Source organism: Lepidochelys olivacea, assembly GCF_965140295.1.
Source record: "Lepidochelys olivacea isolate rLepOli2 genome assembly, chromosome: 16".
Taxonomy (NCBI): Eukaryota; Metazoa; Chordata; order Testudines; family Cheloniidae; genus Lepidochelys; species Lepidochelys olivacea.
This window is the reverse complement of record NC_140426.1, coordinates 13,803,782-13,826,327: the sequence shown is the minus strand read 5'-3', so window position 1 is coordinate 13,826,327 and position 22,546 is coordinate 13,803,782. Positions and strand designations below refer to the sequence as shown.

At 38.9% G+C, this 22,546-nt stretch overlaps 1 protein-coding gene across 6 annotated transcripts in view; it reads left to right on the top strand.

Annotated features, from left to right (window-relative positions):
• The window catches only part of CDK5RAP2 (CDK5 regulatory subunit associated protein 2), a 105,462-nt gene that overhangs the window by 39,012 nt on the left and 43,904 nt on the right, over window positions 1-22,546 (top strand). For 5 of the 6 annotated variants that reach the window (XM_084649855.1, XM_084649853.1, XM_084649854.1 and 2 more), the window contains exons 15-21: window positions 3,044-3,141; window positions 8,859-8,989; window positions 10,196-10,311; window positions 13,014-13,142; window positions 18,583-18,675; window positions 19,434-19,481; window positions 20,639-20,832. In XM_084649855.1, coding sequence (XP_084505981.1) covers window positions 3,044-3,141; window positions 8,859-8,989; window positions 10,196-10,311; window positions 13,014-13,142; window positions 18,583-18,675; window positions 19,434-19,481; window positions 20,639-20,832 — 809 coding nt within the window. The remainder of the gene's footprint in view (window positions 1-3,043; window positions 3,142-8,858; window positions 8,990-10,195; window positions 10,312-13,013; window positions 13,143-18,582; window positions 18,676-19,433; window positions 19,482-20,638; window positions 20,833-22,546) is intronic. The other variant, XM_084649852.1, reaches the window with a different exon arrangement.

Here is a 22,546-nt window from a genome sequence, read left to right as displayed (position 1 = left end):
CTGACTGGTGCCATGAGGCTTGTGGTGTTCATATCTCCTAAAACTATTCTTGTCTGAACTTCGTGCACCATGTTAGTAATACTATACATGGTGTTTAGGTTTCCATTCTCTAACAGCCCTGGTCTTGGTATTCATGAGGGATTTATTCTGCTGAAATCTCCTAGTACTAGGAGATACAGGATGGTCAGTACTAAGCTAATGAAATCTTCCCTTGAACTCCTCACATACTTGTACAGCCTGGCTGTGTCTGTGGATTTTGTTTCCGGTGATAATGACCACAGCCAATGGAGTGTGGAAGCTTCCAACACAGACATGGAATCCTCCTTTTCTAATTGTGCTGTCAAAGATGGATATTGCTTGTTCAGAGAAAGATATTCCCTCACCTCTACACCCTTTCCACCAAGATCGTACTTTTTGCTTCAACCAAGATTGATGTATAAAAGTCCTTAGGCATCTCTCTAGAGCAGACTAAAGCTTCAGGAATGTCAGTTGAAGTTGTTTTCTTCTGCCACCGGTTCACTGATCAAACTTTTCCTTGTGAATCATGGTCTAAATGCTGTCTGACCTCCATGCTTCGTGATTATTCTTGACACACTACAATTCCAAAGTTTTGGTGTGATGCTCTATGTCTGGCAACCTGAATTAATTTTCCTATATACTTTCACAAGATACTTTTTGAAGACTCTTAACCATCCACTGAAAGTGTAGATTTGCCCTTTAAGTCTTCAGCACTCAATTTTTGGTTGAGAGTCAGCATCTCTGCTACCTCCTATTATATTTACTTTATAGATTATAGCATGTCTCGTTAAATACAATAGATCTTGCTAATCTGAATACTTTGTTGTTTGTGGATATAAATTACCCTTTAATATGTATTTTGCAGTAGTGGCCAGAGACCCAGTCAGGAGAGGACCACTACTGTGGTACGGCATAGTACAAACATATATTAAGATATGGTCCCTTCCCAAAAGATCTTATAGTTTTAAAATGATGTCGTATCCTCTTTTCTTAGTAAGCAATGTTAACCAGATTCCTATTATGAGGTCTAAGTTGAACAAAACATTATTACTTTTTCAAAATATAGAATGAATTGAATATTGAATATTTACAAAGTATGAAGTTTTAGCATAAATAATGAAAAGTAAACTGCAAATGTCCCTGCTTTTTGTATTGGTTACTTTGTGAATTTGAAAAATTCAGTAATTTGCAATGACTTTTTGCATCATTAGTATGAATTAACGAGGTTCTACTGTAACTGGGTCCTTGTTGCAATGCTTTGCTTTGGGATTGTAATTGAAGTACTAACAGCTGGTTGAAATCCACAGTGTAGGTTTCTCTTCTGTTAATGATCTGTTCACTAATGATAAAGTGTCTCTGGAGAATGTAGTTTTCAAGGTTGTGGATGTAATATGGAGAAAACAGAATTACCTTTAATTCTTGTTCTCTAGACGTATGTTGCTATAATAGATCAACTCTTAATTTTCTCCACAAAGCTGGACGATTTGATTTTTGCTTTCTGTATCTTTGGTCAAAGAATAAAACTTATGATTACAGGCACTAGGAGTTGTTGTTCTCCCTCAACAAGAGCAGAAAATACAGTGGTTGTCATTAGAAAATCAAAATTTGCCAACTGATATCCCACAGCTACTCCAGTTACTTCCTGTTCTGTGCATGGGGAAATCTCTGATATTTCAGATATTTTTATGTGGTAACTGCAAGTAAATGTTGCTGGCAGCAGCTATGCCACCTACTGAAAGGGACAGCTGAGAACTCAAAAATCATAGACATCTCTATGAGGCACATAGTGGGAACATAGACTTATAAGTGGTGTGGTTTTACAAGAGCATACCTGCAATTCTTGCTCTCAAAAGGTAAATCATTTTTTTTTCTGGAACAGATATTAAAGTATCTGACTCGTAGTAATCAGGGTGATTGTTCAGGAAGTTGACTCAATGGATGCATGTATCTGACGTGTTCAGGCTTTGTCAGCCATTTACAATCCCTTTTCTTAAATAATAGATCAAAGTTTTTTGCCAGAATCCCTTGCCAATAGAAAGGTTTCAGAGTAGCAGCCGTGTTAGTCTGTGTTTGCAAAAAGAAAAGGGGTACTTGTGGCACCTTAGAGACTAACCAATTTATTTGAGCATAAGCTTTCGTGAGCTACAGCTCACTTCATCAGATGCATCTGATGAAGTGAGCTGTAGCTCACGAAAGCTTATGCTCAAATAAATTGGTTAGTCTCTAAGGTTCCACAAGTACCCCTTTTCTTTTTGCCAATAGAAAGTTAATTTTATCCAAAATATAGCAAGTACTCTTTGAGCCATAGATGCCGACCTTGTGGGTGCTTCAGGGCTGGAGCACCCATGGAAAAATCTAGTGGGTGCTCAACATCTGCCATCGGGGGGTGCTCAACACCTGCCATCGGGCCCCGCCAATCAGCTCCTCCCCCTGTTCAGGAAGCACTGAGGGGGGAGGGGAAGGAGCGTGGGCGGGAAGAGGTGCGGTGGGAAGAAATGGAGCGAGAGTGGGCCATGGGGGTGGAGCGCCCTTGGGGAAATCAGAAAGTTGGTGCCTGTGCTAAAGTGGAGCATGAAACCCTCAAATTACCTGCCTGCCAGATCATTCCCTGGTTTGTTAGTGTGTAAACTTGGACGTGAGGAGACTGGAAATGGGAGAGGGGTAGGAAGCTTATTTTGTATACTGTGATAAAAATGATGAACCACTGCTTAGATATGTGACTGTTTCATGGTAAGTAAGTAACAGAGCACTATTAGCCTTTTATAATAGCTTTCAGATTCAACTCTGATTCTATTCTGCTACTCCAGCACTAGTTGTTCTTTTGCCTTCTCTTAAAAGCAGACTGACATAATTGTCATCTCTAGAGAGTGTGTGTGTGTGTGTATATATATATAGTGTGTGTATATGTGTGTGTGCATGCGTAAGAATCTATATATATATATATAGAGAGAGAGAGAGATTCTTACGCATGCACACACACTTAAAATCACTTTCTTGGATTAATATGAATTTATTTTTAACTCAGGAGAAAAAAGAATCTGAATATGAAGAGTTGATCCTTGCTTTAAGAAAAGAGCAGCACATTTATTCTACTCTAGTGAAGACTCTGAAAGACTCAGACAGGTAAATATTATTTCTTCTTTGCTTCAACGTCATCTGCGCTACAAGTTGGGTAAGATGGTGCAATTCCACTGTCAAATCAGTGGAGTTTCATGGGTTTATACCAGGCCGGAATTGGCCCCAAATACTTCCTTTAAAAGAGGGGGATGCGTGGACTGGTTTGTATGGTTCAAAATAGCCCAACTCTGATGATTTTCAGGATTTGTCGGAAGGCTCATTTTCTCCCCCCAAACATTTGAAACTTGAAGAATTATAACAATTGGGACTGTGAATTGCTTAAGGGGCCAGGGGATTTGTGGTGTATTATGTAAAATTAAAAATACAATTCCTGCAACTTATGTGAAGGGCATCTAAATATGTTGATGTGCCTTTTTAGTACAAACATATGTTGATGTGCCTTTTTAGTACTTCTATAAAATGAAATAAATAAATCATAAGAGGACACATTGTTTAGTGGCAAAAGCCTAGGCATGGACGACATGAGATCTGGGTTCTATCCTTTGCTCTGCCACAGATTTTCTGTATGACTCTGGGCAAATCAGTTAGGGTAAAATTTTCAAAAATTATTTAGTCCCTTAGGGCCAGATGGTCAAAAGTATTTAGATGCCTAAAGATGCACAGCTGGGATTTTAAAAAGTGCCTGTGGGCTTAACTTCCATGAAATCAATCACTTCGAGGCTTTTGAAAATTGTATCCATAATCTCTTTGGGCACCAAAACGAATGGTTAGATTTTCAAAAGAACCTAGTCTTTTGAAAATCTGACCAAAACCATCACAGTGTGAGTTGCTGGGTGCTGAGCCCTCTTGAAAATCTGGCCCAATATGCCTTAGTTTCTCCTTCTTTAAAATACAGTTAATACTTACCTAACTCAATTTGAGGTGTGAAAATTACTTCATTAACTTTAAATTTATAGCAAAGGAGGTAAGCAGATTTTTGGGGACGTTTAAAAAAGAACAACATGATTGTATTTTTATAGAGTGTGTTTTCTTTAAGGTATTCCAAAGTGTGTTACAAAGCATGAGCTAGATAAGATTTTGGCGGTGGAATGAGTGTGTAGCAAAGCATGATAGCCTTTCTGGATTTCACAATAGCTCTCATACATCTTTAGGCCATGTCTATACTACCTTTTATGTCAACAAAGCTTATGTCACCCTGGGCTGGGAAAAACAGCCCCCCATGAGCGACATAAATTTTGCCAGCATAAGCACTCATATGCACAGCGCTATGTCCGGCGGGAGACAGTCTGCTGCTGGACACGGCTACTGCCGCTTGTTTAGGTGGTTTTATTATGTCGACGGGAGAGCTCTTTCCCATCAGCATAGAGTGGCTACATGAGTGCTGAACTGCTGTAAGCTTGCTAGTGTAGACATGCCCTTAGACAGTAGAATCTGTTTTGTTGAGAGAGGAGTTGGTGGTCAGAAAACAGGGATTATTCCCTACTGTAATGGGATTATTGATTTTCTTTTTGAATAGTCAGCTGATACATGTAGAAGAGAGTTCGGTTTAACATCTCATTTGAAGAACATAAGAACGTAAGACTGGCCCTACTGGGTCAGACCAAGGGTCCATCTAGCCCAGTATCCTGTCTTCTGACAGTGGCCAGTGCCAGGTGCCCTAGAGGGAATGAACATAACAGGTAATCATCAAGTGATCCATCCCCTGTCGCCCATTCCCAGGTTCAGGCAAACAGAGGCTAGGGACACCATCCCTGCCCATCCTGGCTAATAGCCATTGATGGACCTGTCCTCCATGAATTTATCTAGTTCTTTTTTTTTAACCCTGTTATGGTCTTGGCTTTCACAACATCCTCTGGCAAGGAGTTCCACAGGTTGACTGTGCGTTGTGTGAAGAAATACTTCCTTTTATTTGTTTTAAGCCTGCTGCCTATTAATTTCATTTGGTGACCCCTAGTTCTTGTGTTATGACTTCTAACACTGAAACTCCCTTTTTTAGTATGAAGATTGCAGGGATTAGAATAATCAGTACTTAGCTTTGATGTGGCACTTTTCATCTATAGATCTCAAATCCCTTTACAAAGTTGAGGAAGTATCATTGGGCTCAATCCTGCACCGTTCAGGACAAAGGGAGTTTGGCTATTGACTTCAATGGAAGCAGGAACATGCCCGTTATATAGATGGGGAAAGTATAGCGCAGAGAGAGGAAGTGACTGGCTCACGGTCACACAGGGAGCCTGTGGAAGGGCTGGGAATAATAGCCAGGTCTTCTGACCCCAATCCAATGCTGTGTACATTGGATCATGCTGCTTAACTCCTCAGGTAGGGCTTGAAGCCAGAACCTGAAGGTCCAGTGTGCTATTAGATAAGCCCTGCAGATAATTTCCACATTATTGTGCTGACCTTCGTTAACAAAATGGGTTTTAGACAAAGAATATATCCTGGTTTTGGTTGACGTGTGTCCTTTTTTTAGGCTTTATTTATTCCAAACCACTTTAATGGTTTCATTTTGGAAGAGTCCCTTTCTCAGAGCCAGGACCATGACATCTCTTTTGTCTCCCCACACAGGGAATCGTTGCTTTTTCCAGTAAAAGCATTAAGCTGTGAAGAGGTGATGTGTGCTTACTTAGCTTTTAGAAGTGTGTTTTATTTTTGCTGAGCATTTAATAGTATTGAGACCTTTCTCTTAGAATATATTCTTGAGTGAGGGAGAGTTGGTTAAAGCAGTTGTTGTGGAAAAAATACTGACAGCAGCATTCTTGTCATTTTGTTGGAAGATGGAATGAAAATCTTTTTGTACACAGGTTCTTAATAGCATGAGTTTTGCTGAAACAATTTTATTTACTATGCATTTATATGCAATGCTACTGCACTCACACAAGTGTAATGTGCCCAATCTCTCTGGTCACGCGATCACAGACATGAAGGTCGCTATCTTAAAACAAAAAAACTTCAAATCCAGACTCCAGCGAGAAACTGCTGAATTGGAATTCATTTGCAAATTGGATACTATTAATTTAGGCTTAAATAGAGACTTGGAGTGGCTAAGTCATTATGCAAGGTAGCCTGTTTCCTCTTGTTTTTTCCTACCCCCCCCCCCCAGATGTTCTGGTTTAACTTGGATTTTAACTTGAAGAGTGGTCAGTTTGGATGGGCTATTACCAGCAGGAGAGTGAGTTTGTGTGTGTATGGGGGTGGGGGGGATGTGAGAACCTGGATTTATGCAGGAAATAGCCCAGCTTGATTGTCATGCACATTGTGTAAAGAGTTGTCACTTTGGATGGGCTATCACCAGCAGGAGAGTGAATTTGTGTGGGGGGGTGGAGGGTGAGAAAACCTGGATTTGTGCTGGAAATCACTTTAGATAAGCTATTACCAGCAGGACAGTGGGGTGGGAATAGGTATTGTTTCATATTCTCTGTGTATATATAAAGCCTGCTGCAGTTTCCACGATATGCATCTGAGGAAGTGAGCTGTAGCTCACGAAAGCTTATGCTCTAATAAATTGGTTAGTCTCTAAGGTGCCACAAGTCCTCCTTTTCTTTTTGCGAATACAGACTAACACGGCTGTTACTCTGAAATGTGCCCCAGTGTAATCCTCAGCAAGCTGGACCTAAATTCTGTTGAAATGTCCCTGGATGCTGAGCTGCTTTAGTGCAGTAGGTTGGAAATACTGCAACAGCTTCATTTATATTAAAATATTGAGGTTCTGCATGAATTAAATATGAAAATAAATATATAATCAGTGCAGTAGCACCTTGTTATTTTAATATCTAATTCAAATTATTTTAACCGGTTTCATTTTCAATATACTGCAAGGGTTTTTTAATTGACTGTTCATAATGTATTATTGAAATTGTTGAGGTGTGTGGTGGAGTAAACTGAAGCTTTTGTCAGCTAGATAGGGGACAGCTGCTTCTGTTGACATCCAGGAGGCAGTTTGGGAGTCTAGGACAAGCACATTAGGGGGATGTTCCTGCTAAAATGCTCTGTAATTAATTTAGTTAATGTTGGCACTTAAATTGTCATCTTTAGGTTTTGGCGTTAACATCCCATTGAGACAAATGAGACAATTTATACTTCTCAGAGCTATTTTTTCTGAGGAAAAACAACACTTCAATCTACATTTGGTTCACATTTTCAAGATTATCTTTGTGACTGGTTCCCCCCAGAGTGCCACCTGGAACTGGGGTACCACTGAGCCCTCTGACTCACTGGCCTGGGCTCCCTCTCACACTGTGCTGCTGTGACAAGTTGCAAAGCTCTCCAAGCTTTTGCTTTCACCAGATTCACACAGGTATGGACATACCCAGTTGACGTTACATGCAGATGCTCTAGCCACCAGCCTAGGATCCCAGAGCAGTACCATCAAATCTGGCCAGTATATGTTTAACACCTGGTCCGCCTCTCCCTCAATGTGAAGAGGACCATGCACACTTGTGGTGACCAAGCTGAGATTTTCCCCAGACACCTTAGTCAAATGCACACTGGTTTGGATTAAAACATAAAATAAATTTATTAACTACAAAAGGATAGATTTTAAGTGATTATAAGTGATAGCAAATAGATCAAAGCAGATCACCTAGTAAATAAACAAAACTGCAAACTGAGTTTAACGTACTAAATAGGTAGGATATGAATTAGCAAATTCTCACCCTGAGTGATAAACAGGCTGGCAGATTCTTAAGGCACAAGCTGCCTTTGCTTTGCAGCTTGGGTTTCCCAGGTTTAGATACACAGGCTAGAAATCCCTTTAGCCTGGGACCATCACTTCCCTCAGTTCAGTCTTTGTTCCTCAGGTGTTTCCAGGTGTGTTGTTGTAGGGAGAGTGAGATACCATCATGATGTCATTTCCCCCGCTTTATATCTTCTCCCCACTTGCTGGAAAGCTCTTGCTGTGACCTGGGTAAAACAGTTCCCATGGTGTAGTGCTATCTCGGAGAGGTTTCTATTGTACACAGTTCCTGGGGTAATCCTTGTACTTGTGTGCCATTAACCTTGTTTGGACTTTTTACTGTTGTACCTGAAAGGCTTCTTGTGGGTATTTTCAACCTCGCAACCTGTGTTCAGTAACACATACCTAGCCAAACTTCATAACGTCACATATGATGATAGCACATACAATCCAATGAGATATGAATGTCTAGCAGAGCAAGACTTTTAGAATGATACCTCACAAGGCATACTTTGTGCAAAACATATCCTAATTATATAACAGTGGTGAATAAGGGGGTGCCGGGGTGTCACAATCTTTATAACCTGGCTAGATACTTGTTGTTTTTTTTTAAACAAAATCTTAGATTCTATAGAACAATTCTATGGTAAGGGGTGGATTTTGCCACAATTTCCATGACTGAAGTATGATGGAATACACAGAGCCATCAATATAGTACATTAGTGATATCTTTTGGATATACTTTTCATAAGCTAGTGATTTTGATTTTCCTGAAAAAGAATTATTTAGAAGTTGGCCTGTAAAATATATCTACCCTGTTCAGGGTGACTTACAAATAATAGTTCTCAAAACTGCTAGAGAGGTGGCATAGACATAAAGGTTTATTTTCAACTTGCTGTGTAGGGATTTGTTTATGCATTAAGATAAGTGTGTGATGAAAAACAATGATTGCTACTGTGGAATAGAGTCTTTATGGAAGCCTGATGTATAAAAGATGCTGTGGTAGGTAACACAACAAAACATTTTAGAAGTTTTGAATTGAAACCTAAAAGAATTATTTAAAATTTTCTGATTTCTTCCTTCTCTTTAGTATAAACAGCTTGCAAACAGAGTTGAACAACATTTTTTTGTTGCGAAAACAACTGGAGGAAGATATTCTAGCTAATCGGAATCTACGGAAGGTGCTGGAGGATCAAATTAAGGACGCAAAAAACAAAGGAGGTTTGTCTGTGTGTGGTAACATGGCCCGGTCCTTTATCTTTTGCACACAAGAGAACTGTTTTTATTACACTCAGTTTGTTGCGATCATGTAAAAAACATTGAAAGTAGATAAAGGTGTAAAAAGATCTTTTGTCTGTTTTCTTACACTGATGATCATTTTGGGAATTTGTAACTGAGTGGCTTTGAGCATTCAGAGTATAGGGACAGCTTTTATCTTCTCCTGCAGCCAGTGTTAGTAATTCTATGGCAATTCTGCTGCAGTGATCATTTCAAGCTGCCTACAATTTCATATCCACAGAATTTACTGTTCTCTGCGGAAGTCAAGGATCCCTGGCTTTGGATAATTTCATGGGCATGGGATCACTTCCTGGCGATGAAATCTAATTATTTCACCATATTTGATAAACTGCCTCTGTTTAGAGAAATGGATAGATTCTTCCTAACATGACATGCATTTTCAGAAGCAGAAAAAAAAATAGCCAGTTCTATTATGTTGGAATTTCCTTGAAGCATGATAGAGCTTTTTAATACAGTAGACCCTCTGAGTTATGAACACCAGAGTTACAAACTGACCAGTCAACCAATGGAATAGAACTTAGATGTCTCTTTCCTACTCTACCCACTGGACTATAGCCTCCATATATAAAGTAAGTTTTACTGTGTACTCTGAGCTGTATTGGATATGAACTGGTGTTTCATTGTTTCCATAAACAAATCACTGAACGCAATTGTATAGGAAAGGAATAAGCAGCTATCTTCTATTCAGTCTGTTGAGCCAATGGCAAAATAAAATTCACTAACTTTATTTAAGCTGGCTTTTACCATTGGGACTTACAGTTCATTTTCACAAAATTCTGGCTAAAACGGAATAACTATTCATGCCTTACTTTTCCTCACTGAAAATTATTTCTAAATGTAATGCTAAATATGCAAATTATAATTCAGAATTAGATTCACAGTGCATGCTGATAACCATGGAAAATACAGCATGTCTAGATGTCAGAGGCACAAAGGAATGTAAGGGGAAAGTTCTTTCAATTAAACAGAAAGCTTAGTGTGAGGGATGAAACATTTAACTCTATAGTTCCTACAGTTTTAGCAGTATGCACTTATTTTAAAAAGTCCTTATTTTGCATTTCTTTGTTGTATCCTCATATAAAGGAGTAACGTATCTGAAATGATACCCACTCTTGGTTATTTTGACAGATGAAACCTTTTCTTTTTGTGGCGATCAAACATCTTATATGAGTATTTGCCTAGGAGAGCACGATCATTTAAACCTACAGGTAGACCATCTGTCTCTTGAAGAACTTAAAAAAAAGGTATAGATCAGTTTTATTATTTACTGTTTTTAATGGCGTAACTCTCCTACATTTATAGTTTGTTTCTGTCTCTCTCACACACAAAACCATTTTGATCATTTAGATACAGTTGAGGTATTCTGAAAGTATTTAAAAATTCTCATCTGTGACAGGAGGTCAGATTGGATGACTTGGTGGTGCTTTCTGGCCTTAAACTGTATGGCTCTATATAAACCTCAAATACATTCTTTTATCCGTAAGCCTTCCAAGAGCAGAACATTTCACAAATTCCTCCTTAATAATAATAAAAGATGATGGTGATGATTGTTATGATTTGCACTTCTATAGCACATTCCATCCAAGCATCTCAAAGTGCTTTGACAAATTTGATGTATTAAGACTTCCAATATCCGTGTGAGGTAGACTAGAATTATTATCTGCATTCTGTAGAAGGAGAAACTGAGACACAGAAAGATTAAGTGACTTGCGCAAGGTAACACATCAAGGCTGTGACAGGGTACAGAACCCATACCTTCCTCTCTCCTCATCCTGTGCTTTAATCACTAAACCATGCACGGGTTCATCCTAAAGAATGCACAAACATGTGGACAAAGGGGATCCAGTGGACATAGTGTACTTAGATTTCCAGAAAGCCTTTGACAAGGTCCCTCACCAAAGGCTCTTACATAAATTAAGTTGTCATGGGATAAGAGGGAAGATGCTTTCGTGGATTGAGAACTAGTTAAAAGTCAGGGAACAAAGGATAGGAATCGATGGTAAATTTTCAGAATGGAGAGGGGTAACTAGTGGTGTTCCCCCAGGGTCAGTCCTAGGACCAGTCCTATTCAACTTACCCATAAATGATCTGGAGAAAGGGGTAAACAGTGAGGTGGCAAGTTTGCAGATGATACTAAACTGCCTAAGATAGTTAAGACCAAAACAGACTGTGAAGAACTTCAAAAAGATCTCACAAAACTAAGTGATCGGGCAACAAAATGGCAAATGAAATTTAATGTGGATAAATGTAAAGTAATGCACATTGGAAAAAATAACCCCAACTATACATATAATATGATGGGGGCTAATTTAGCTACAACTAATCAGGAAAGAGATCTTGGAGTCATTGTGGATAGTTCTCTGAAGACATCCATGCAGTGTGCAGCGGCAGTCAAAAAAGCGAACAGGATGTTAGGAATCATTAAAAAAGGGATAGAGAATAAAACAGAGAATATCTTATTGCCCTTATATAAATCCATGGTACGCCCACATCTTGAATACTGTGTACAGATGTGGTCTCCTCATCTCAAAAAAGATATACTGGCATTAGAAAAGGTTCAGAGAAGGGCAACTAAAATGATTAGGGGTTTGGACTGGGTCCCATATGAGGAGAGATTAAAGAGGCTAGGACTTTTCAGCTTGGAAAAGAGGAGACTAAGGGGGGATATGATAGAGATATATAAAATCATGAGTGGTGTGGAGAAAGTGAATAAGGAAAAGTTATTTACTTGTTCCCATAATATAAGAACTAGGGGCCACCAAATGAAATTAATGGGTAGCAGGTTTAAAACAAATAAAAGCAAGTTCTTCTTCACACAGCGCACAGTCAACCTGTGGAACTCCTTGTCTGAGGAGGTTGTGAAGGCTTGGACTATGACAGGGTTTAAAAGAGAACTAGATAAATTCATGGAGGTTAAGTCCATTAGTGACTATTAGCCAGGATGGGTAAGGAATGGTGTCCCTAGCCTCTGTTTGTCAGAGGGTGGAGATGGATGGCAGGAGAGAGATCACTTGAGCATTGTCTGTTAGGTTCACTCCCTCTGGGGCACTTGGTGTTGGCTGCTGTCAGCAGACAGGATACTGGGCTGGATGGACCTTTGGTCTGACCCATTATGGCCATTCTTATGTTCTTAATATCAAAGTCTTTGGCAAATATATATTAATGAAATCTCACTTCAGTCATGGCCAGTGAAAAGATAGCTGAGTATTAATAGATCTACGTTTAAGATTAGTTAATTGAAACACAGAAAGATTAAGTGATTTGTCCAAGATCATACAGAGAGTCAGTGGCAGAATCCAGATGGACTCTCGGTCCTATGCTCAGACCATTAAACCATGCCTCCTGTGTCTCTGAAGTATATATATGGCTCTAAATTTGGGCACAGTTATTAACAGAAGACTTTGATACACTAGGTGAATATAGGTTGTTAATGTCTGCTAAAGTGTTTTGGGACCTGATTCTCTACTCTGGTTTGCTACTTTTACATAAGTGCAACTCCATGAAGTTATATTGGCATAGAAATGGTAATAGACTGGAGAATCAGACTCCTTATTTTTTAGTGCTTCTCAGTGAATGCTGCTGCTCTGTTCCTATAACACAACTTTCACTTGCATCAAAATAACCTTTTCCCCAGTCAACCTGCAGGCATGATAGAATCTGAACTTTTTTCTTGCTAGTGAATTTTGAAATCTGAGCTTCAGATTGAAGTCTTCCAAATTAGCATTCCTTGAACACTAGCTTCTAATATATTTGTATAATGTTCCTGGTTCAAATGCATACAATCCCTTGGGCAGAGATGGAAGCATTAAGCTTTACTGGAAGTAACTAACGTTATAATTCTGAAGTTTAACATATTGTATTGCGTTATTTAAAGAAATTTAAATCTGCTTCTTTATGTTTTAGGAAGAGCTTTATAGTTTCTGATTGTTTCCCTGTGTGTATTTAGGTTGCTGAACTCATCTTGATGGTTAAGGACCTGCATTCAATTAACCAAGAGCTAAAGAAAAAACAACTTGGACTCTCCAGATCAGAGACTCAGGGGAAAGAGACACTGAAAATATTAAACCAGAATGAGGTAGGATCTCTATATTAAAATATTGTGCCTAATTCTCAGTTGTGCTGCACCTTGTATGGTCACTTATATCCATGCAAAGCGGGTGTAAAACACTGCTAGATCAGACTGCTAATATTTTATACTCCATTTTAAAATGATATAAATAACTGTACAAGGTGCAGGGCAACTGAGTATCAGGCCCAAAGTGTTTTTAGTGTTCAGCAATATTTTCAATTGATTTTTAAGAAAACAACATATATTTTAAAATATTAATTGGCTCTATGATCTGTTTATTTTATAAATTTGCAGGTAGGAGTGGTTGATCTTATTTTTCAAAGAAAGTTGCAACCTCCATAACATTTAGGTATCCCTCAGTGGCTGCTTTATGCATTCCTCAGCTATCTGAGAACTGTTCTCACTTCAATGTGTAGCCCTATTAGGGTGTAGACCATATCTGCTCCATCTCTGAGGCCATGTAGGTCTCTCTGGCAGCAAAATTGGGGTGTTTCCACTATGCATAGAGGAGAGGAACCTGTGTTTTAGGGATCGGTGCAACACAGAGCAGCGTACAAAGAAGGGGGCAGAGTTGTAGAAGATTGGGCTGATAGACGTGCAGAGGAATGACCATTGGGTCCTCTGTTCTTTTGCCTGTGGCTGGGGTGTATTAGGAGTAGGACTGGGGGGGGGACGGGACATTTGGCAAATAGTAAATTTACCAAAAAATGCATTTCTTAAGGTGCCAAAACTATTTGTGAATTTGGGTCAAATTTAGCAAGTAGTTTCTGCTGGAAAAAAACCCTGAAAACAAACCTTTTGGAAATGTTGAAGTGGTTCATTTTGGTGTTTTGATTCAAATTGACATTTTTTGAAATGATGGAATTTCAAACTGACATTTTCTAAATGAAATGTCATTTCAACCCAAACAAAAATGTTCTGTTTTTTGTTTCAGTGAGTAAAGAAAATACAAAATCTAAGTTTCCATTCAAAACTAGATTTTATTTTTTTTGATTCAGCCATCAAACTGAAAAATCAATTATTTGCTCACTAATTAGGACTGTTTCAGCAATGGGGCTGGAGTACTCTCTGCATAGCAGCTTCACAGTCTGATGGAAAAGATTCTGGATATTGGGTCCCTATATTTGTCCTGTTATACAAGAAGATAAGGGAAATAGTGTACATGTCCAGTTCACTTCCATGGCTTTTCATAGATTATTCTTGCTTTAAATGCTATTGCTAATACCTTTCTTTTGCTTCTTTAATTTCACCTTCCTTTGCACTACGTGCTGAATGATGATGAGATCAAGAGCAAAAGGAACAATGAGTGTGACCAGCATGTTCTATCTTGAATTTCTAAATCTGTTTAAACCAAAGGACAGAAACTACAATGTTTAAATAATATGTTTCAGTTGTGTTTCGGTATTGAACTCATTTGAGGGCAGTGTGTCATGTATTGCCTAGGTGCTGCATAGATCCCTGGGCAACACAGGATGAGTTTATCATATATGCTGCAGATGAATTGTAAAGACAATTATCAAAATTCAGACTAAATTTCCTTGCTTTTTATCATTTAAGTCAGGCCTTTCAGGTTACTTTTAATTTAAATGTCTTTTTAATTATAGATTAACGGTACTGCTTTAGGTACTCTTGGGATAACATCCATTTTAAAAAAACAGTTAACTTACAGATTTATAGACTAACTAGGTTAGCACTGAAAGTCTAGTAGGTAAAATATACATTTTAAAAATGGGGGTTAGTACATATATATTCATATTTCCAGCAATTTGCTTAGCAGTCCTGTAGAGGGCACTGCCCCCTCACTGATTCTACATTTGATGCTGGTAGCAGCACCGGTATGCGCTGAGAATATCAGAGCCAAGAATATTGTCCCCTCCTGTGCTTGTCTTGGTGCAATTGGAACATGAAAGGCCATTCACTAAAGAATTGTATACATGGACCTAGCTTTAGAATAAACAAGAGAGACATTTGTAAAATAGCCTGTGTATAAAATGCTGGTAAAGGCCAGGAGGCAAGTAAGAAATGCTATTCAAGCCAGTGCCAGAGTGACTAAGGTACTATTGAATCCCAAAGTTAAAGGCTCAGCAATCCAGTGTGTTTCATTTTAAAGGTTTTTATGGGCCATATAATCAGTCCTGTCAGTAAAAGACCTGCTTCATGATTCTGGGCTATGGGCCATGATTGGTGCATTTTTACAAACTAAATATAAATGAGAAAAATACTGGATTCTTCACTGGTATCTGTTAGCATGCACTGCTAAGAAGACACCAGTGTCTGTCCTCCGTATGAAATTTGGCAGGATATAACAAGATATAGCCCTCTTGGGTGCTTCTTAAAATGTACAAACCTTTCTTTTCTTTAACAAAACTGGAGTTCAGACCAGATAAATCTGCACCTTAGATCCTTAGATGCAAGGCATCTTTCAAAAGACTGTCAGCCCTGAGTAGTCTGTTTCTTGGCTCCAAGTGGTGGAGGTGTAAAGATAAAAGGGCTGTTTTTGCTCTGCCCTCTGAACATCTGCTTTCTGTGAGAGAAGCAGCTTCACTGATTCCAGCCTTCAGGGCTACAGGGATCTTTGCAATCCAAGCATATCAGTGGTTCATTTACGAAAAACGTTCAAGGTTTTCAGTCTCTAAGGAAATATTTTAAATAGGCATCTTATTCTCAATAGATTTCCTCCTGGCGTTAAGCCACTTATTTTCTTTTAATATTTTGTTGAACATTAGATTGTATTCCTTTGAGTACAGAAAGTTTCTTTTCAATCTCTGAGACTTTAGCAGCAAAAGACTCAAATTGCAGCCAGTTGCTGTAATGCTATACTGCAGTCTGTTTCGTGTAAATGTTAATAGTTTAATTGTGAACAGCATAACTTATGGATTCGCATATTGGCCTGGAAAGGGGGATACACCCCTGAAAATTATGCTGATTAATAAAGGATAGTTGTGCTGTGTTGGAAGCTGTATAAATCAGGTGAGTATGAGCATAAATGAATTAACTAGCTTTAAAAATAAAGCTTGGTCCTACAGCCTCATTTTGAAAATCAGACCCTGGCTATAAATTTTTGGATGCTATAATTAGCTAATATTTTCCAATTTTTTAATAATCTGTGAGTAAGCTTAATGTCCATTGAAGTCAGTGGCTACAGTCAGACAAATGACAAGCTTTTCCGAAGCACAACTTTGCCTGTACATCACAGTCCTGATATGTAGCATCCCTGCTACTCCAGTTCTGAGACTGCCGAAAATGGGAATTTGGATGAAAATACCAAATTAATTCAAACCTGAGACCCAAAGCAGGATTTGAAGATAGGGCTCTAGAGATAAAGGGAAAACTACTAATACACTGCACCATCCAGCTCCCACTATTATTTTGTTTCTTAAATTAATACTTACAATTCATGTGTAAACAAAAGTAGTGTGGCTTACTTTGCTGGGAGGTAGAAGGCAAAAGTGCTTTTCTCATTCACTGCTAGTAAATATATACATGGTAAACAAGTCGCAGTAAGAAACCCACTTATATGCTCCCCACTGCTCAGAGAGAAAAAGATATACACACATCCCCACTACATCTGCAGAATTCTCTTAGTCTGAGACTGGATCCGTGTGCCTTGAGCCTTGTGTCTTCAGTGTGTGACGTCAGGGAAGCAGGTTTATCTCTTCACATCATAACCATTAGCACTGCCCTGTGTATGCATCGAGGCTATAAATTCAACATGCACTACTTTTAGTCATTAGCTCCTGTCCTCCCAATGTACCTCTAAAATGCTGTGTGCCCAAGGGCTCAATGAACAACTGCTCCCCTGGCTATGCTTAAGAATCTGCCTTTTTGTCTTTATTGAATTTAGGGTAATTTTTCTTTAGTCTAGGTCACAAAGGAACTGACTGTTAGACGCACTAGTGTGATATTACTGCCTTTAAGGCATGTACATTACAGCCTTGCTCCAAGACTAAAATCCTTGTGTAACAGAGCTATGAATCCACTCTCCCAATACCATGTATTGTCTGTAGATTAGACAGACAATACTACCTTCAGAAAATGCTACTTACAGGTAATAGATTCTCCTGTGTCTCATTTCCATTTCTTAATGAGCTTCCAGCACCAAAGTTCCTTTACAAAAATCTCTTAATCAAATTACTGAGAGGTGTTGCTGTAGAATAAGACTATATCGATACCAGAGTATGGGCTAATTCTGCTGAAAGGCCCTAAACATTTGGTGTGTATGTTGCAAAAGCAGCATTACTGGGTACTTATAATCTGCCCAATGTTCTCTCTCTCTTCCCTGGCCTGAAAGCCATTCTAATCAGGAACATAAATAAACAATATGAGGGTTTGTGCATTGAAACCGTTGTTGAACTTAGATGTATATGAACAAAGATGTGGGCCAAAGCCTCTCCTGGAGTTCTACTCTGAGGCACTGGTCACAGAATAGTGGAATGGCTTCACTGCAGCTTAGTTTCAGGGGAGCCAAGTTTTCGGTGGAAAACTCCTTCCCCGCTTTCCAGTTGCTGTGTAGGGCTTTCTTGCAGGGACTTGCCAGAATATTGCCCCTTGATGTAATCAGATTAATCATTTTTAAATTAGTATTGTTGTCATTGGAACCTTTTTAGATGCCTCTCGACAAAAGTTTAAATTCTGACGTCTGTTGCCGGAGGCAAACTGGCTGGGGGAGCTGAGCTGTGGTGGGGGAGCATTCTGCCTGCATGCCTCTGTCACTCCTGCTATGAATTCTAACAGGCACAATGCAAGGGGTTCCTGGCCTTGCTCCCAGGTTGGTTGGTCAGCCCTCTTGGAGGTTTGGAGTGCTACTGGATAACACTAGACAGTAGCTTTCCTCCTGCCTCTCTATTCATGGACTGCTAGTACAGCATTCTGACTGGATCTTGAGGGGGGTAGGACATGGGGAAAGAAGAAGTTCTTGGCACCCTCATTTCCCCTCCTCTTTCCCCATGGTCCATCAGTGAAGGACAAAGCAGTATTTAGCCTACAGTATAATAGTAAATCTTTTTATTGTTACGCCAGACAGTGTCTGCCCTGCTTAGCAAGAGGTTTTTTTTCCCCATGAATGCAGAAAAAGATCATAAAATAGTAGGAAATAAAAATAATCATTAAATGGAAAAATATGACAGGCACAATGGAAATATGGCTTGGGGAGGGGGAAAGGTGTTTGCAGAAAGGGGCTAAATTAGCATTTTTGTACAGTTCAGAAGGATGTGCAGCAGCGAGGGAATGTAAAAATTCAGATTTCAGTGTACTATGTATGAATTATTTCTGTTTTTTGTATTAACTCCCTTTTGATCTTACTGGATAAATCTAATCTAATGTTTGTTACTTTGTATTACAGGCATTTTTTATTTTTCTTTTAAGACATGTCACTGACTTATTTATGCATGTTTCATACCACATTATTTTTGTGCTACATTTTCACATCGTTCCATACTTTGTATAGTTTCTTGAAAGAACAGAGGAAACCATGACTCAATCTGGAGATTTTGACAATAAGAATGCAGAGAGCTGTCAACGTTCTGAGAGGACCAGTGAGGTAGGATTGTGTCAATATCATTGTATAATAATTTTACTAGAGAGTTACATGTTCTGGGTGCACCGTTACAGCTGTTTAACTTGATATATTACAGCTGGATTTCTTTTTGCTGTATGTTTAGAGTATACAAGTCTAGACTCTGCAATTCCCTGTAAGCAGGTAGAGTCCCCTCCATGCTCTGAACAGAGGATACTCTCACTGGATATAATGCAAACATCTTTTCCTGTTTGATTTTTTTCTTAGCATAAATAAATCATAAACATCAGCCTAAGTTTTCTCCTCAAGTTTGTCTGTTCCTAGGTTTTTCCCTGCAGGATCTCCTTTGTCACAGTCCCTAGTTCCCTTTGATCCAGAATGATACTCAGCCTCTCTTAAAGGGCCTGATCCCAAGCCCCTTAAAGTAAGTGGGAGTCTTTTGATTGCCTTTAGTGGCCTGTGTAATCAGGCCCAGAGCTTGGCTGGAGTTAGTAAGATCCACCTGCTGTTATGACTGAGCAAAAATTACTGTACATCTTCGTATAGGTTTCGAACACCTGATGTCAACGTGACTCAACAGAAAGCCTCCATTCCTGTGGAGGGTCCTAGAATCTGACATCTTTTTTTACTGGCATTCAAACGAGATATAGTATACTGTGAAAAACACATAACTAAGATAAATACTATGTTTTCTGTTCAGTTCAAAATGGTAATATTAAAAAAAAAATGACAATGTGATGTGCCTCAAAATTTATAACTTCTACATATCCCTACTTATCTAGGCATGTCCTCAGTTGCCTTTGGATCATCATCTTGATCTGGATATGCAGGTAAATGATACAATATAAATAGCCTCTCATTATGTGTGGAGAACCTTGTAGTAGGTACGTAATTAAATCTCTCATTGCTAATGGCTCCAAAGTCAACAGGGTTCATCATGAATGGGCCCAATCTAAATCATATTGAAATAAATGGAAAGACTCTCGTTGATGTAAATGAGAGTTGCATCATGCCCCATGTGTGGATCTGTGGAGCTTACTAATTCAGAGAAAAATCGCTCTGCTTCATGAAATAGTCTTTGCAGATCTTAAATTTGCCATGCTTTGTAAGCTGTGGAATCATTAAAAACACTAAAAGCTTAGTTTTTTTGAGCATGCATCAGAATGTTCCAAACCATAGTTATGAAATGGCCTTTCTTAACTGTCATCCTCTGAGTAGTTACAGAACCAGCTCTGATCCTTAGTCATTCCCTTTTTGCTGAGTTCTTTAACCAGACTACCTCTGCAGATTTGCACTGGCCCTCTGTATTTCCCACTTCTTCACAATTTTATACTTAGATTTCATCAAGGTGGAGAGGTATTGAAGGAAGTTGATCGGGGAAGTCTTTTATTACTGCAGTTTGGAATGTTTGAGTTGCTGACTGTTGTACCCTCTAATGGTTTCTACTGCTTTTGGTAGTTCTGTGGCTTCTGAGATAGATTGTACAGCTGATTCATGCTATGGCAATATGTATGGAGAGTTTTAGAGGCAACTAACCCAATTTTACACACACAAGAATGGTAATTCCAAACGCTTCAGACGACATTCTGCCCTTGGACATTCATGCTAACTGGCCTGCACGTGGGCATCTGAGGGCAGAATTTTATATTTAAAGACACGTGATTCAAATGTGATCTAATCATGGAATGAATTACAACGTGGGGGCCACATACCAACAGCTTCATTAGCCAGGAGAGCATCCATAGATAAACACCACCAGGGAAATCTACTTACCGCTAAACAACTGATCTCTATGAATTAACCATATCAAATTGATGTTCATTAGTTCCTGTATTAATAAACAGTAAGTTGAATGTCTGTGACTGCTTTATAATGTAGATTAAGACCATCAAAGATTACAAACCATGATTATGAAAAGATTGTAGCCCTGAACATAATAGAACTGCATACCTGCCTAATAAGAAAACATTTGCAATTTTTTTCCCAGCAGATGACTCCTTCAGACTATTCAGATGGTGTCTGCAAAGATAGACATTATAGGAATCCAACTAAGCCTCGGTTTGAACATGATATAGCTGGCAAACACTCTGGCAGAATAGAGATGAATGAACATGAAGCAGAAGAGATGAACCTGCTCACATCTCTTTTAAATGAAAATGGAACATCTGTACTTGAATCTAGGTAAGCCTGAGGGATAGACACTACTTTTGACAGTATTTCTATTTGAGGAGAGAATAAAATAATTTTGCTAAAGTGAATTTAGATAATGGCACTGTCTAATTTACCTGAGAGATTGGCAAGGCTCCTTCAGAGCCATTTCAGTCGATCATACAATTAAGTAATTACGAAACGTGCTATCAGTAGGAAGACATCCTTATGAAAAATCCATTACAAGAAAAGTTTCTCTAAAGGTATTGCTTCATAGAGCCTTGCTATGGGAACTGATCCTTTTCAAGATGTGGGACTGGTAGTCTTAAAGGGCTAAAATAATAATGATAATAATACTTTGTGCTTTTTTTTTTTTAATTCAAGTATCTCAAAGCACTCTACACACAGTGAATTAAATGGGGAAAAAAAAAAACAAAAAACCCAAACCCTGCACTGGTGTAAGAAAGTTGTGTGTGAGAAACTGGGGAGAAGTGACTTGCCCAAGATTATTCAAGAATGATAGAGCAGCCGATATAACCCCTTAGTTCTGATTCTTAGTCCCCTGCTTTTAAATATGCCACTAGACAACATTGCATCCTTCAATAGGAATTTCTTTAACCCCTGTGGCCTTAAGCTGGAAGCTGTGGCCCTAGAGTCTGGTGGGAAATGAAATGCCTTTAACTGCAAGTACCTTTCACTATAGCTGACTGATTGGTGAGCTCGTTTTGCTTGCTTGTGAGAATACTTGTTTTTACTGACATCACTGAAAAGGAAGTTTACAGCTCTGACTGTTTTACAGCAGCATCAGTCCTTTAGCTTTTTCAACAACACATTAAATCTCTTTTAAAAAACCCCTACCAAAAGCAAGAGTTTTAGAAGAGGGTAGTTTTAAATAGATTTTTTTTCAAATATATGTAAATTAACATTAAATAAGAGCAGATGGCCCTCCAATGGTTCTCTGGCTGCATTCACTCTCAGAGCTGAGGTGAACTTCATGAGTCACTCAGTCTGCTCTTGTCCAGTTCACTTCAAATAGAGACCCTCAAGTGAGTTACAGCTTTGAATTCATTCCACAGTCTTACAATGTTGTGTATAGAACTCTCCATGCTGTCCTTTTACTGTAGTTGGTTACACAGGAAAATCTACCGAGAAAAGACTGCTGGAAATAATTACCTGTTCCTCAGCATGCAGCCCCAAAAGAGCAGTAAAGATATAACGTTAATAATAATGTTCACTTCATCTAAAGATTTCAAAGCACTTTACCAATACAACTGATTGATAAAGGTTCACAGCATCCTTGTGAAGTAGGTAAGGATTATTATCCCCACTTTACAGATGGAGAAACTGTGGCACAAAGAGGTGAAAATGACTCATAGACAGTGAGTAGCTGAGTTGGAACTAAGGTCATGTCTGCACTAGGAACACTTTATGGGACAAAGCACTCCTACTGCTGTTGGAACTATACTGGCAAAGCTGTGCTTTGTACAGGTATAGTAAAACCAGTCCCCACGGGTGAAAAACGCTATACAACAATGATTTCTTTCAGAGGTCATTAACTTTATTCCTTTAGCAAACCAGGAAATGTTTGTGGAGAGTGATGTGAACTACCTTCTTCATGCAAAGTTCTCAGTGGTCCCACCTCCAGGAGCTCAAAGTCCAAACTCTGATCCATCATGTGGCAAGGCATTAAACTGCCTATAGGCAGCTACACAAGCCCCAAATCTGTCTTCTGTATTTGAAATCAGTT